Genomic DNA, 14,422 nt, shown 5'->3' with positions numbered 1-14,422 from the left:
CCCTGGAGGAGCCCTTGGCAGCTGAGGACTGACTTACTCTTGAAAGAATAAAATGAAAATGAAGAAACTGTTTCAGCAGAGTCCTAAGGACAAAAGGAAGGACCTCAGGCAACTGGAGTTTGTGTTTAGGGCTTCACAGGGAAGGTTTCTGAATAGAAAGCCCTAAGGGGCAGCAGGATCACACCGTTCCTGGCCAAGCTAAGGCAGGGATTGCTGGAACAGACATGATGCCGTGAATTTAACCAGATTTTCCAAGTGAGGGAGTTGTCTTCAGAAGGGTATTTTAAGAAGCAGCTACTCAGATTGGACTCATGGAGAAGGCAGTTCTTCCAATAATTATGCTTTTCCTATGGTACAAATAGAAACTGCGATCTGTAAACTTGCGTGGTGCAGGGGGAACATGACGGTCGGTTGGTGTGAGCTCCTGCAGCGCTGCAGGCCGTGCAGTTCCCCCGCGCATTACCTGCCCCTTGGGTCTGGCTGCGTTACGGCTCAGTCCCGAGGCAGGTGTACGCGCAGGCTGGGGCTGGGGTTCCCAGCGGGGGGAGAGTCTCATGTCCCCCTCGTATAAGCCAGTGCAGAGGTGGAAAAAGGAAATATCAGAAAGGAAAAAGTGCCTTAGGATTTCAATCATCTCTCGCTTCAGTTTCAAGGGAGAGTTTGGCAGATTGACTTTGTGTCAAACTAGCCCTTTTCCTCTTGTCTTTGCCTTTACCTTGCTTTTCCTCTTTTGCTTTTCCTTTTCCTCTCTTCTCTCCTAATTTTCCTTCCTTGCTTCCTTCCTCCCTCCCTTCCCTCTCCCTCCCTGCTTTCTCTCTGCTCTTTTTCTTTTTTTGCTTTTCCTTTTTTTTTCTATCCCTCTTCCTTGACTTTCTTTTGAAATGGCTTGAAGGTAAAGAGACTTAAACTATCAGATAATTCATATTATTCTTTTCCACATTCTCAGCCCTATTATTACAGTTTCATAACAATGTTATTAATGATAATTTAATGCTAGTGAAAATTCCTGAGCTGACATGCTCTTCTGACATGTCACTTACAGTGCATATACTCTGTAAGACATACTGTCTCTTTTAATTTTAAAATATTTGACAGCTTTGGGATTTTTTTCATAGGGAATATTCTAAAGGATGATATGTAGAAGTGAGGCTTAAATCACTCATTATGATCAAACAGATCTCAGTATGATTTGCTTACAGAAAATGGTGTTACCTGCAGTTAGATCACTTTCGGAAAACTGTATTGTGCTTCCTTAAACAAACAGTTCATACTTTTGACATAAAAACGTACATACATACATACAAACTAAATCAGCTTGTTCAGTGCTGAACAGGATTCAAAGGGTTTCACACTCATACGGAGCAGGACAGAGAACCCCATATTATTCAGGTTCTTAACCATATTTATGATGGGAATTGCCTCACTTAACTTGACCTTCTTTACAGTAAAGGATCTATTGCAAAAGAGAGACTCAAGTTCTATCAACGTTCAGTGCAGAGAGAGAGTGGTATACCCCATCCTAAAACTGGCGTTCAGTACCGCTATAGATGATGCTAAAATAGCTCAGATTAGGTAAGAGTTTCTCAGTGCTCAATGTGTTGCATCAATTCTTGGTGCGTTCCCTCTGAAATAAAGCATTGCAAAGATCACAGTCTGGCTGTGACTAAGGCCGTCTCCGTGACTGTATTCTTGCAGGATAAACTAAGCCTTTTGGGGTAATTTTGAGTGTTTCTGCCTATGTTTTTCTCTAAAGCACCACTCAGAAGAGGTTATTTCTACTTCTCAACTGTAACTTTGTGAATGCTGGTTCTAAGTATTTGATTTCATCAAACCCAGTAATGACCTTCCAGGTGCACAGACAGTATGTGTGGGCATCTTTTTAAAGCATTCAGGACACATTTTCCATAAGCAAATGTCCCCAGTGCTTCAAAGTGATCGAATGCCTCTCTGAAAGATGCACACTATGTCTTTCTCTTGGAGATTCAATGGTCACTATGACTGCAGTAATTTTTCTCAATATTTTCTGTTACTCATTTGTATTTAAGTAGCTCCCACAGCAGACACAAATGCCCCTGTGTTCCAGAGGACCTTGTAGGTTACAACAAGGCAGGACAGGGATCAGGGTGGAAAAATGGAGTCCTGGATGTGAGACTCATCTTTTGTCAGTTCTACGTGCCTGTGATTATCTGTAAAGTTCACCCCAGGAGCAGGGCAGGTAGAAGACTGTTGTGCTTAAGTGAGCACCAAGGCTTGTGTAAGGCTGAACTGGATGTTCTCTTTTTCTCACTGATCTGGGATCTGCAAACAGTTCTGAACAATTTGGAGATCTGTGAAGAAAAGAGTGAAAAAGGAGGCCACAAGAATCAAAGTTATATTGAGTAAGTAATCTGCTGAGAAGTCTGTTTCTAGAGGAAGAAAATGAGGTTCCAAGTGAGAACCCTGGATGGTCCTTCTGGTGATAAGAAGCGAGCAACTCAGAAATTCACCAGCCATCCTAATAAAACTTACAGTCATCTTTGGCAAGTCTGGATTACTAGAGAACAATAGTAAAAGAGAAGAAACGTACCTGGGAATCATAGAATCACAAAATAGTTTGCATTAGAAGGGACCATTAAAGGCCATCTAGTCCAAGCCCTGCTGCAATGAGCAGGGACATCTTCAACTAAATCAGGTTGCTCAGAGCCCTGTCCAACCTGACCGTGAATGTTTCCAAGGATGGGGCATCTACCAACTCTCTGGGAAACATGTTTCAGTATTTCACAACCCTCATTGTACGAAATGTCTTCTTTACATCTAGTCTAAATCTACCCTCTTTTAGTTGAAAACCATTATTCCTAGTCCTATCCTTACAGGCCCTTGCAAAAAGTCTGTCCCCATCTTTCTTAAAAACCTCCTTTAATCGTTCAAAGTCTGCAGTATGGTCTTCCGGGAGCCTTCTCCAGGCTGAACAACCCAAACTCTCTCAGCCTTTCTTTGTAGGAGAGGTGCTTCAGCCTCCTCATAATTTTTGTCGCCTCCTCTGGACCAGCTCCAACACGTCTTTCCTCTACTGAGGACCCCAGAGCTGGACACAGCACTCCAGGTGGGGTGTCACCAGAGCAGAGGGGCAGAATCCCCTCCCGTGACCTTCTGGCCGTCCTACTTTTGATGCAGCCCAGGATACGGTTGGCTTTCTGGGCTGCAAGTGCGTGTTGCTGACTCATGTCCAGCTTTTCATCCACCAGTATCCCCAAGTCCTTCTCCACAGGGCTGCTCTCAGCCTCTTCATCCCTCAACCTGTATTAATAGTGGGGGTTACCCTGACCCAGGTGCAGGACCTTGTACTTGGCCTTGTTGAACCGCATGATGTTCACAGGGACCCACTCCTTGAGCTTGCCCAGGTCCCTCTGAATGGCACCCCGTGCCTCAGGTGCATCAGCTGCACACACACAGCTTGGTGTTGTCTGCAAACTTACATATGTATAACTTTCTAGTACAACATTAATTATGGGATTTTGAAATTAGGATAATATAAAGCTATTAAAAATGAAAAATTATTCATACATATAGCTATATAGTTTGCCTGATCTCACTCACAAAAAAATAATTGACATTGAAGCCAGTGAATAAAGTACTGCAGAATGGGAATTATTGTGTATGCCTATTCAGGGATTATAATTTTATGAGAAAGAGGTCATCTCTGACAAAACTAATTTCTTTCTGTGGACAGTTACAGTTTTGTTGATATGGTAACTACCTAGGTATAATATATTTGTTCTTAGGCATTGTTATTGCATATTGAATGACATTTGCATTAAAAAGTAACACTCCACAGGGGATTAAGAGCTGACTGATCTCATATAGCAGGTGTCAGTGGAAAGTTGTCATTTCTAGTGCAACTGTAAAAGGGATATATACCAATTCTGGTGCTATTAAAAATTTCCCTGAGCCACATGGACATAAATGCAAAGTTTCTGCTGATAGAATTTGTGGATAAAGCAAAGGATTGACAGAATATTACATAAACTTGAGGACAAAGAAGTAGTTGTAAACAATATGTATTTAAAAGCATCTGCAGACTCATATAGTTTTGAATTACATGGCCAGAGGGACATAACAGTGACCAGTGGCTGAAAGCTTAGGTCAGTCGGTATCTTCTCTTCTAGCAATCTGTAAATGTTTGTAAATTACTAGAGATGTAGCTGCAGTGCAGATTTTATCACTTCTTCTGCCATTTGTGGTGGATGCTTATTGCTGCAAATCCTCCCAGCACAGTGAGTGTTTGCTCAAAGTCTGGCCTGGCAGCAGCAGAAAGAATAGGCGTAAACAACCTTCTTTGATGTTAAAACGTTCACCTGTATCAGAGGTCTCATATAAAGGCTCCATAGGAAAGGAACAGCTTTTATCTTGCTTTTCCTATCAATGGAAATTGCTGCACCCTGTCCCTGGGTGTAGCAATGAGACCTGATCGCTGGTTGGGACTGATGGATGTGCTGTCAATCGGGCACGCTGCTCCTTTGGACACAAGTAGTCATGCTGCTAACTTGGATGGTAAAGCATGAACCTCTTTTGTGCCCTTGTGAATTATGCTGTGGCTGGAAAGGGAGCATTGCAATAATTTTCTTTCCCTTGTGAACTATTTATACTTGTGTCTGAGATGCAGACAGGAAGGGAGAAACCAAAAGGAGGACAGGACATTTGTAAAATGAAGGAAAGCCAAAGTGAGGCCACAGGTCTTTAAAAGGTAATAAGAGATTTAAAGAACAGATCTGGAAGAAGAGAAAAATATTATTAACATTGACATTTCTGTTTTTTTGTGGCAACAGAGTTCTGCGTGAAGGCCAAGCACGTGAGTCTGCTGTACAATCCTGGTTCCAAACCAGGAGCTAAAACTAGGAAGATTTCACAAGCTCATACTTCCTTGCTAGGAAGCCATGGTTCTTTCTAATCGGACCTGGTGGAGGGTGTGTGATGCCATTAAAGACTGGAACGATAATTTATATATCTGTAGCTCAGACATTACCTCCCTGTTGCATGAAGAGGTGCACTGCTGTGTCTGAGCTGTTTTATTCTTCCCTGTGTATCTCTCAGGAGGCCTGGGCAGCAGAGGTGAATGACATTCTTGTGATTTTATTCATGCTTTCCATTTGTTTACTCTTTATTTGGGGACATTTTGCTCGTTTCGATTTCTTACATTCCTTATTTTACTGCATAGCCATACATCTTCCAGTTCTGAGACTGGGGCTCAGAAGTGCTGTTTCCTGCACTGACTCGGTGCCTGTAACAAAAAGAGCATTCCTTGTGAGCAAAGCCAGAATTTAAATGATCAGTATAACATCTGCACAGGGCTTCTGACACTTCTAAGCAAATCTTTTGTCAGTACAGCTTGGTTATGGATGGGAGTAAAGGTGGCCTAACTTTGGCTCTTGCAAGTCTTAACGGTTTAAAAAAAATTCAACTTATAAAGTTCACCTCACAGAGGAGAGGTTCCCTGTTGTGTTGGGAAGTTGTGGAGAACTCTGATGGAGGTGAACCTACCACATGATTTCACATGTCTAATGTTAAGATACAGGCAGGTTTGAGTGAAGTCTCCTGGCTTTCAAACCAACAGGCATCAGGGAGCAAAAGAGACCTCTGGTGAAAATTTACACAAAGTGACCATGTGCATCAATCAGTATTGATTCCTGGTGTGGTGAAAAAAAAATAAGTGACTACTCTGAATTTTATCTGTAGAAGCAGCAGCCCTAAAGATGATCCAACCAAAATCTGAAATGCCCTAGATAACACACACTTGCATGAGTAATCAGTCTCTGGCCTCCCTCACTGCTGCAGCAAAGGGGTGGCTGCGTGTGTTTGACTGGGTTTGATTTCTGTGTTGGCTGTTGGGGCTTCTGGCAATGGCTTTTACAGTCCCCATTCTCTCCACTGAGCTAACAGTGGCTCATCTGCAGCTGATAATCTGGACCGTAAATTCATTAGCACAATAAAGCAGGAAAATTATCTGATTTTATTGTTAGGCTTAACCAAACGTTGTGGAATATTGGTTTTTTTTACTCAGAGTCAGGAAGCAGAAGAGATAAAAGACCTGCTGGCAATGTCCTCAGAAAAGTAATTTTTATCTCATAATTTTGGATGTAGCTTCACAAACAATTCAAGGTAGACCTGCTGCAGAAAGTCTTCAGAGACTCCTGTGAGATTGTGCCCAGAATCGGTGAAGGCATTGCCTGGGCTTGTCTCCCCATCCCTTAGGGAGCAGTTGGCCCTTGCTGCTCCTTTACAAGCACAACACTTAGTGATACGGAAGAAATAAGGTACTAATAAATAATAAAATAATAAATAATAATAAAAAAAAACAGGTGGAGAGGGTGCCAAATACCACATGCATCAAGATGACTATTAGAACTGCAGAGAATATGTGTATTATCATGTGTGCAACTGGTCAAATAAAGGAATGGGACTCGCCTTTCCTCACCTGGTTGTTCTTTAGATCAGAGAAAGGGCATAAATGTGGGGCTGTGCAAGTGGTGAAAAGTCAGGAGTTCATTTTTATATTCTCATTAAACTGATTCCTTGAGCTATCTGTCCCTATTGTTTACAAGTGTGCAATTACCTATTGATCTGGGAAAACAAAGCATAAATAAATGCTACTTCAAAGATATGGCAGGAAAGAGGTGGATAGGTAGACAGTTCTCTGCAGAAAAGCATTTACCTGCAATTGTGTTGACACTAATGGGGAGCATGATAAATGCCTGAAAAAGGCTGGGTATTTTCATTACTTTTTTGAAACCGGTGTGTAGGGGTGAATATTCTTCCAAGTTTTAATCATATTTAACTCTGCTTGCTGCTTGAACAGACTCAAGGAGCCGACACACAAATAGTCATGTTCCTGGAGGGGTGTTGACAGGGGGGTCACACGTAGTACAGTAAGATATAGGAGAGTGGGCTTCGCTTTTTCTCTCTGGCACTGGCTTGTGACGAGACCTGGATGTGGCTAAAGTCACTTGATCGTTCTGTGCCCTGTATTCCCTTTCCTGCCTTAGCACTTCAGGTTTGAGGTTTTTCTGAGAAGAAGCCATCCTTTCTGAAAAGTTTGGGTGGCACCGCATTGTCACCTGGGCCTTCAGGACTTCCCTTCCGACCAATCTGAAAGTGGAATCTTACTCTGTATTTTCTTAAGTTTTTGTGACTTTCATGTGTATTTACAGACTGCTGAAAGAGAAAAACCTGGAGTGATGTCCTAGCTGAGGAAGAGGCTCTGGTCACCTATTCTGTTTGTCTTCTTGACTGACCAGTCAGCAAGAAGTGGTTAAAAACCAGGCATAGTGTATTGAGTCTCTTGCCCAGCATGTGGTTAGGGGGTAGGATAGAGGAAAGGTATTTAGGACATGCAAAGACTAGGAAGAGTATTATTGCTTTGGGAACCGTGTACAAGTGTTGGATAAACCCCAGGAGATCAGCCTTTGTTAGTTCCACAGCTTCCAAAATGATGTGTTTACTTGAGATAATTTTGTACTGGTTCTTTTGCTTTTCAGATGTCCTGTGTCCGAATGTCCATGTGGAAGGAGATCGATTCAAACATACCAGTGGGGGGACTGATGAGATTCCAGGTAAAGAGACACTATTCTGCTGTATTCTGGGAACTGAAATAGTATAACTGTACATTTCTAGTCTGACGTTCTGATTCATTACACCTTTACTAGCTGGCATTTTCTTATTCCAATACATATTCGGTAATGGAGAAGTATATTGGAAACTGCAGGGCTGGAAAAGTTATCTGTTGACAGTCAACAGCAAATTAATCATGAGCTTTCTTTTGATGTGATAACAAATTAAAAAGCCATTGGAGCTTAGTGTAGTAGATAGAGGAATTCAGTAAGTCTTGGAGATTACTTTTTTTTTTACCACTCCACATCTGGTGAGATTTAAATGTCTGTTTATTTGAGCTGTGATTCTTGTGGGATGTCCAAGCACAATTGTAATTACCACTGAAGAAATGCTTATATATGTCTATCTAAGAAGAAAAAAAAGAAAAGTAGTCCCAGGAAGAAATACCTTTTTTGGAAGTGCTGGTGAAAGATCAAAAGGAAAGCCAGTCTGGTGATATCTCTGCTTTTCTCTAAGTTCTGATATATCTTTCCACCCAGCTGAAGGACTTAATCTGTCAGATACACGCATGGGCTGTGCCTCTCTTCTAGCCCCCCAAGACTGAGCTGTTGGCAGAGAAAACCTGCCCATCAAGGATGTACTGGGAATATCTGTGACTGACCCAAGAACATAAGTCACTGCAGTGGGAGGCCAGAGGCTTTTCCGCAATTTGATTATGAGTAGAAATGGTCAAGGTTTGACAGCTCTGCTACTCCCTCGTTTCACTGGGGGATTTTCACCGCCTGCACAAAATTTCGGTTCCAACTGTGCTGTCTGTAGGCAGCTTATTTTGGCTGCAGTCTGATTACATCTAGGCCTGCGATAATGCTGGGTAGTAACATCTTTTCTGGTTGTTAGACCCAAACTCATAATCCCCAAACACCCGTTTTCAACGGCTGTCTGTTGCTAGGTCTTGCATTAACCTGTTCTAACCGTCCTCCTGTCACCGGGCTGTGCGAACAGGAGTGCTATTCAGCAGATAACCCTGCTGATTCTGAATGAACCTGCTTACAGTGGAAGCTGCTGCTCAAAATGTGTAGGAGGATTGTGTCCCTCCCCAGACTATCATCTTCTATGTGATCATTTCCAGAAGAATGGAGTTGCAAAGGGCTGCCTATTTCTAGTTCACGTTTGTCTGAATTTTAATTCAAGTGTTAATTAATAGGCTCTGTGCTTTCATCTGACTTCACAAATGTATTTTCTGTTGTGTAGTGTAAAGAACAAGAATTCTACTTCAGGTCTGGCACAAAAGTTTTGAGTAGAGTGAGGTACAGATTCACATACACATGTATATTTAGATATGTGTATACATACACTTATGCTCTTCTGTAAATTTTGGACTTATTTTTCCTTTTTTTCTTCAAATCCCACTTCCCTCCTAAAAAGCCAGTCAATACTCAGTGTTTTAATTTAAAAGATTTTGCTCTCTTAGACCTGTAGACTAGTTCAAGTTGGAAGGGTCCTATGGAAATCGTCTGGTCCAACCTTGTACTCAAATCAGCTAGAACAGGTTGTTAGAACAGGTTGTTCAGAGTCTCGTATAGTTGGGTTTTGACTGTCTCAGATGGACATTCCACAGGTCCTCTGGGCGACTGTTCCAGTTTTGCCACTATCACACTGAATATTTTTTCCCCTAATATCTAAAAAGAATTTCATTTATTGCAACGTGTGTGTTCCGCTGGTTAAACAGATAGCATAGGACATTTATTTATTTGATATAGGGAACCTCTGTTCACTGTAAAGTTTAAACGTTCACTGTGCTGTGCAGTGACCTAATAACAAGATTGTTACAGCATTTAATTGAAGTGACATGTCTGGCCCCTCTCCACCAACACAAGAGGTTTTGTAGAAGGCTCCTGATTACTCCTGTATGATGAGACAACAACAATTTCTTTCTCTTCCTGTTCCTAGTGATTAGGAAAATGTATTCCTCTTCTCTAGAAAAAAAAATTGAATGGATATTCTGGGTCTGCTAAGGGTCATTGTGCTGCTGGAGATGGATCAGTATAGGACCAAAATGCTGTTTCACTCCTTATGTACACCTTACGTAGTCTATAGCATTTTCTGAAGACTCGGGGTCCCTGGATCCAATTCCAACAGAAAATCATTTCCTTCTCCCAGCTGAAGTAACTGGAAAATTTCTGTTAGCTTAAAGCGCTGCGTTTCCTCTGCCAAAAGACTGCGTTGTGCTGGTAGCTGTTGCTGAAAGGCTTTTCTGTTCTGCCCCAAAGAGGACTGCGCTTCAGTTTTGAGGAGCAGCCTGCCTCCTGCTCCCTCACACTTGCGAGAGCAGGTCAGCTCTGGGATTTCTGTGGATTCACCGGTGACAGCACTGAGGGGGAGGCTGTTCCTCTGCTACCCAGGTGCTCATATGTTCAATTATTTGAAGTTCACACCTGTGTCTTGTACTCCACCTGGAAGCTTAATGACAACCAAAATTCCTCGTGGCCCAGCAGGCTCCTAACACAGAACTTTATAGTGAACTGCATCTTGCACAAACTTCTTTCCAGATGGAAGCAAAGTGCAGCCTTATAGAGTGGAAGCTGCAGTAAATCTCATTTTGGAGGCAGGGAAGGCTGTACTAAAAGGAAAGACAGATTAAACGCCTCTTCCCTCTCTCAGACAGGGAAAAGATGTCAGAACTGAAGGTAAGAGGGACAAAAGTCTTTCTGCAGATTTTTTTTTCTTTTTATTGGGTGAAATGCACCAAGCAATCGTTTCACACAGAACATTAGCAATGCCAGCCCTTTCCTGTATACCCTACCTGCATACAAGTTACAGTGTGACCTGCTACCTTCAAGCGTGTGTCTGTAGTTAAGTGATTGTGAATTGAGTCACTCTGGATTAGTAGAAGAAAAAACAGAAGCTAAATCATAAAATGAGCTATAAAAGGACAAACTTTGGGAGATCAAGGGAACCAATGGTGTGACTGAGAGGTGGAAGATGCGTGGGATTCCATTAAGTCGCAGGCTGAGAGTAGGGGTGAGGGTAGGGAGGATGGCTTCATGCATAATCAAATGAATATCTGCATGAAAAACCACATTATGAGTTGGAGAAGAGCCAAAAGAATAAATGTGATATTTTCCTTTTAAAAGACAGGTGATTATTTTTTTTCTTTAGGGAAAACAAATGAAGTAAATCTCATCTATCTGGACTTCAGCAGGCATTTGTTGGAGTACTGTATTGAAAGTCACAGCTAAAGTGAAAAACAATATAGATTAATAAATGTTGTAAAGTGAGCCAGAAACTGTCTAGCAGGGAGATAATGATGAATTTTCTAGGAAAGGGAATAACAAACCAGAGGACAGACAGTGGAGGACAGACGGTGGTGGACCTCCTCAGGGTCTTTGTGAGTTTCTACTATATAGATTGGGATCAGAATATCCTTGAAGGATGAACTGGTTTGCCTCAGAAACCTGGGCGTTTTCCCAACCGACTTGGGACTATTAGTTTAAAAGGTTTGTTATGGTACATACGGATTAATAACAGGACTTTGTGCTATAAACTTGTACTCTGAAAACTGATGATGTCTTAGCAGATGTTTGTGAGTCACGGTGCTGCACAGCTGGGGAAAAAGGCAAAGGTCATTAGTGGATAAGGTAAAGCAGGTCTTTTAGAGATAGGGAAGAATTCCTGAGAGTGGACAGGCCTTTAGTTACAGCTTATCTAGAAAAGTGTGCTCAGACCTCCTTAGCCCAGGAAAGACAGATTCAGCCTTGAGGAGCTATTAGTGTGTTCAGCAACCAGAGAGGCTATTTTTAAACAGGAGATTAAAAAACTGGGTTTGGTTAATCTTTTAGTGTACAGGTGGAAAGGGGAGATACTATTGCTTTCTGCAAATAGATCAGGGGAATAGCAGGAGGGCGATAGGGGAATCACTCAAGCTAAAGGACAAAGAATGTAAGAAGAAAAGGATATCGACTGTTTAGGAGATACATTCAAGACACTACAAGAAGGTTTCAAACTGTCAGAGATATGAAGTACTGGAACAAGCGGTGAAGTAGTAGAAATGGAGACAAATAAACAGCGATGGATGGTCAGAAGTCCTCTCAATAGCAGAGGACTGTAGTCTATGACCCTCTAGTATCATAGCACTTAAATAAAAAATGCCTAGCTGTAGCATTCAGTAAGGCCTGCCACAGTGAAATAGCATTGTATGAGGTAGGAATATACAGGCAGCTTTACTTCTGATACAAATTTTTGGTGGTAAAGTGACATCTGCTTAACAGGTCATAACATGTAAATTCAGAATATAAATTTTTCTGCGTGCATTAGAAATCACACAGGGAATTTTGAAAGAAAGCAAAAAGCTGGTTAGAATACCAGGATAAACACTGTTTCTCTTCCAGAAAGTCTGATATTTTAAAGCAATGCTTGATGGTACTTTAAACAAAGTTCTCACAGCATCCTTGTGGGTACCATGAAGGTTTTTTATTGAGTAGAGAAATGAAGACATAAGAGGGTTTAACTCATCTGCCCTGAAGTATTCAAAATAAAACCTCAGTTGTGATGCTTCATACCTCTTATGTTGCTGAATTGTCACTTTGGTTCCATCAGCATTTAACAAAGGATCATGGCTTACTATTAATCACGACCAGACAGGAGAACACAATGATAACATTTTGCATTGTGAAGATGTGCCCCTTGTGTATTTTTATGAACCATTATATTGCACTGAAGCAACACATGAAAGTTATTGAAAATGAATTATTATTCTTGAGGTTTTAAAACTTCACATTTAAATTATTTGTATTTTAAACTAGACCTGCAGGACATGGGATTTGATTGCAGAAATTTGGATGATCCTTAGTATTAAAAATGGGCTGAGCTCTAGTTCTCAACACTATCCACCAACGGAGATAATATTCCTCAACAGATACTGACTGCGCTTTTCAGAGGGCATCTGCCACAGGAGTAAAGAAAGACCTGCAATGGTTTCCATAAAGTGCTGAGAAAAATTAACCCTGGGAAGGGATATTTCCAACCCCCAGATCACACTATACATCCCACGCTGGATGGTGTTAAGGGAGCAAGGACGGAACATAAAAGCCCTGACACTAACTCCTAAGTAGCCACACAGGCTGTATGTATGAATAACAGCAGAAATCACATTATGGGTTGTACCACAGATTAACCTCAGCCTCTAACTCTCTTCCCTGTCTCAGAAACCTCCATGCGCAAACGAGCAAAATGCCAGTATATTTATGACCTCTGTGTTTTTCTGTAGCTCTATAAAAGATTTTGGGCACTTTACGATGGAGGCCCTGGTTGTAAAGCCAGTACCCTACAATTATAGACGGCAGTGTCTGTGTTTAACTGTCAGTATGTCTCCAGTGTCCTGCAGTTTGCAGCACAGGGTTCACATTCCAGACATGCCGGTGACTCACTAGCTAATTACAATATCCCTGGGACTATTTATATTTGCCCACTAAAACACGTGGTAGCAGGAGAAAATTGGAGTGTCCTGGCTGTTGAACCTGCAGGACGAGCACATTAGACCAATGTCCTCCCAGGGACAACAGTGGTTTTGTGGTGCCTGTGTGATGGGCATATTGCCCTCTTTGCACTTGGCAGTCTGTATTGTCCCTCTCACAGGCTCCTTGGGAAGCCCTGAGAGGCAAGTGGAAAATCCATGAATAGCTGCAGAGATTTGTAACGGATCACTGTCTTCAGACAGTAGCTGCACAGACATGGTGCTCACCAGCAGACTGTCACAGCACTCTCCAAACTAGCCGGCTGCAACAAGGTCTTTTTACCATCTCATACCAGCACACTCTTCATGCCAGTCCCTCTGCTGCCCTCTCCTTGCCCCTCCTCACCCAGGGTAGGCTCGCACTCTCTGTCTTTTCTCTCTGCTTCTTCCTGCTCTCTCTTCTTTGGCTGCCCAACATCTTAACTTAATCAGCCACAGCCGCACCTTATCAACATCAGCCAACCCACCGCCCCTGAAGCCAGCCCACAGCTGGATATTATCAATGCTAATTAACCCAGCTTCATTCCTCTACAAAAGACTGCACATACACAGGGATGGTGAAGCTAGCTATTTGTGTGGGTGCCAGCTGCTCTCCTCTCCATCCTCAAGCTTATACCCATAGAGGTAGGACTGGATGCAGCTCTGACATGCATGGGACATGAGGTGGAAGGTTGAAGCTTTGCTGTGTTGTGGCACAGTCGCTTTGCTGTCATGGTTTTCACTGCCCTGTCACTAGGTAATGATAATGGTGGTAGGGGTCAGGGGTTCTCGTTGCCTCCTCCCGCACACGCTTGCCCTAGGAAGCTGCCCATACAGAATTTCATTGAGAGTAATTAGCACTGCCTTGAGTGCTAATGTTCTACATTCTCTAAGGATCTGGAGAGTTGAATTTGAAACCGGGTTCCTGAGCTACATACATCTGGCTGTAGCTGCTGTATCTCCATGAGAAATAAATAGGGAAAATAACAGCTGACCCGTGGTTGCAAGAGTCAGTTCAGTCTCCTGTGAGCTGGAGGAAATGGCTGGAACTGTGCTGTGGGGTGGATTTGTCTGGGCTGGTAGATGTGATACCTTCAGTGCAGGTGACCTTAGCAAGCTCCTTTTGACTTTGTTTTCTAGGAGTCTATGTGTTGTACACCAGCTAATCTCAGCACTATAGCCTAGATCATGGCACTTCAATGTCTCTGAAGTTTTTCAGAGGTTGCCAAACAATTCACCCATGTTCAAGGACTCCAAGAAAACCACATCAAGCAGGCAAATAGTTACTAATAAGTCACCTGTGAGTACAGATCTAAGTGTACATCTAAGTGTAGCTGCTGCAGTCCT

The 14,422-nt window shown here is 42.4% G+C and overlaps 1 protein-coding gene across 1 annotated transcript in view; it reads left to right on the top strand.

Moving 5' to 3' along the window:
* COL22A1 (collagen type XXII alpha 1 chain) overlaps positions 1 to 14,422 on the top strand; it is a 237,671-nt gene that overhangs the window by 63,216 nt on the left and 160,033 nt on the right. The window contains exon 4 of the mRNA XM_037381896.1: positions 7,512 to 7,586. Within this exon, the coding sequence (XP_037237793.1) occupies positions 7,512 to 7,586 (75 nt within the window). The remainder of the gene's footprint in view (positions 1 to 7,511; positions 7,587 to 14,422) is intronic.

The sequence above is a fragment of the Falco rusticolus genome, chromosome 3, assembly GCF_015220075.1.
Source record: "Falco rusticolus isolate bFalRus1 chromosome 3, bFalRus1.pri, whole genome shotgun sequence".
In the NCBI taxonomy this organism is placed as follows: Eukaryota; Metazoa; Chordata; class Aves; order Falconiformes; family Falconidae; genus Falco; species Falco rusticolus.
This window is presented reverse-complemented; position numbering and strand designations above follow the sequence as displayed.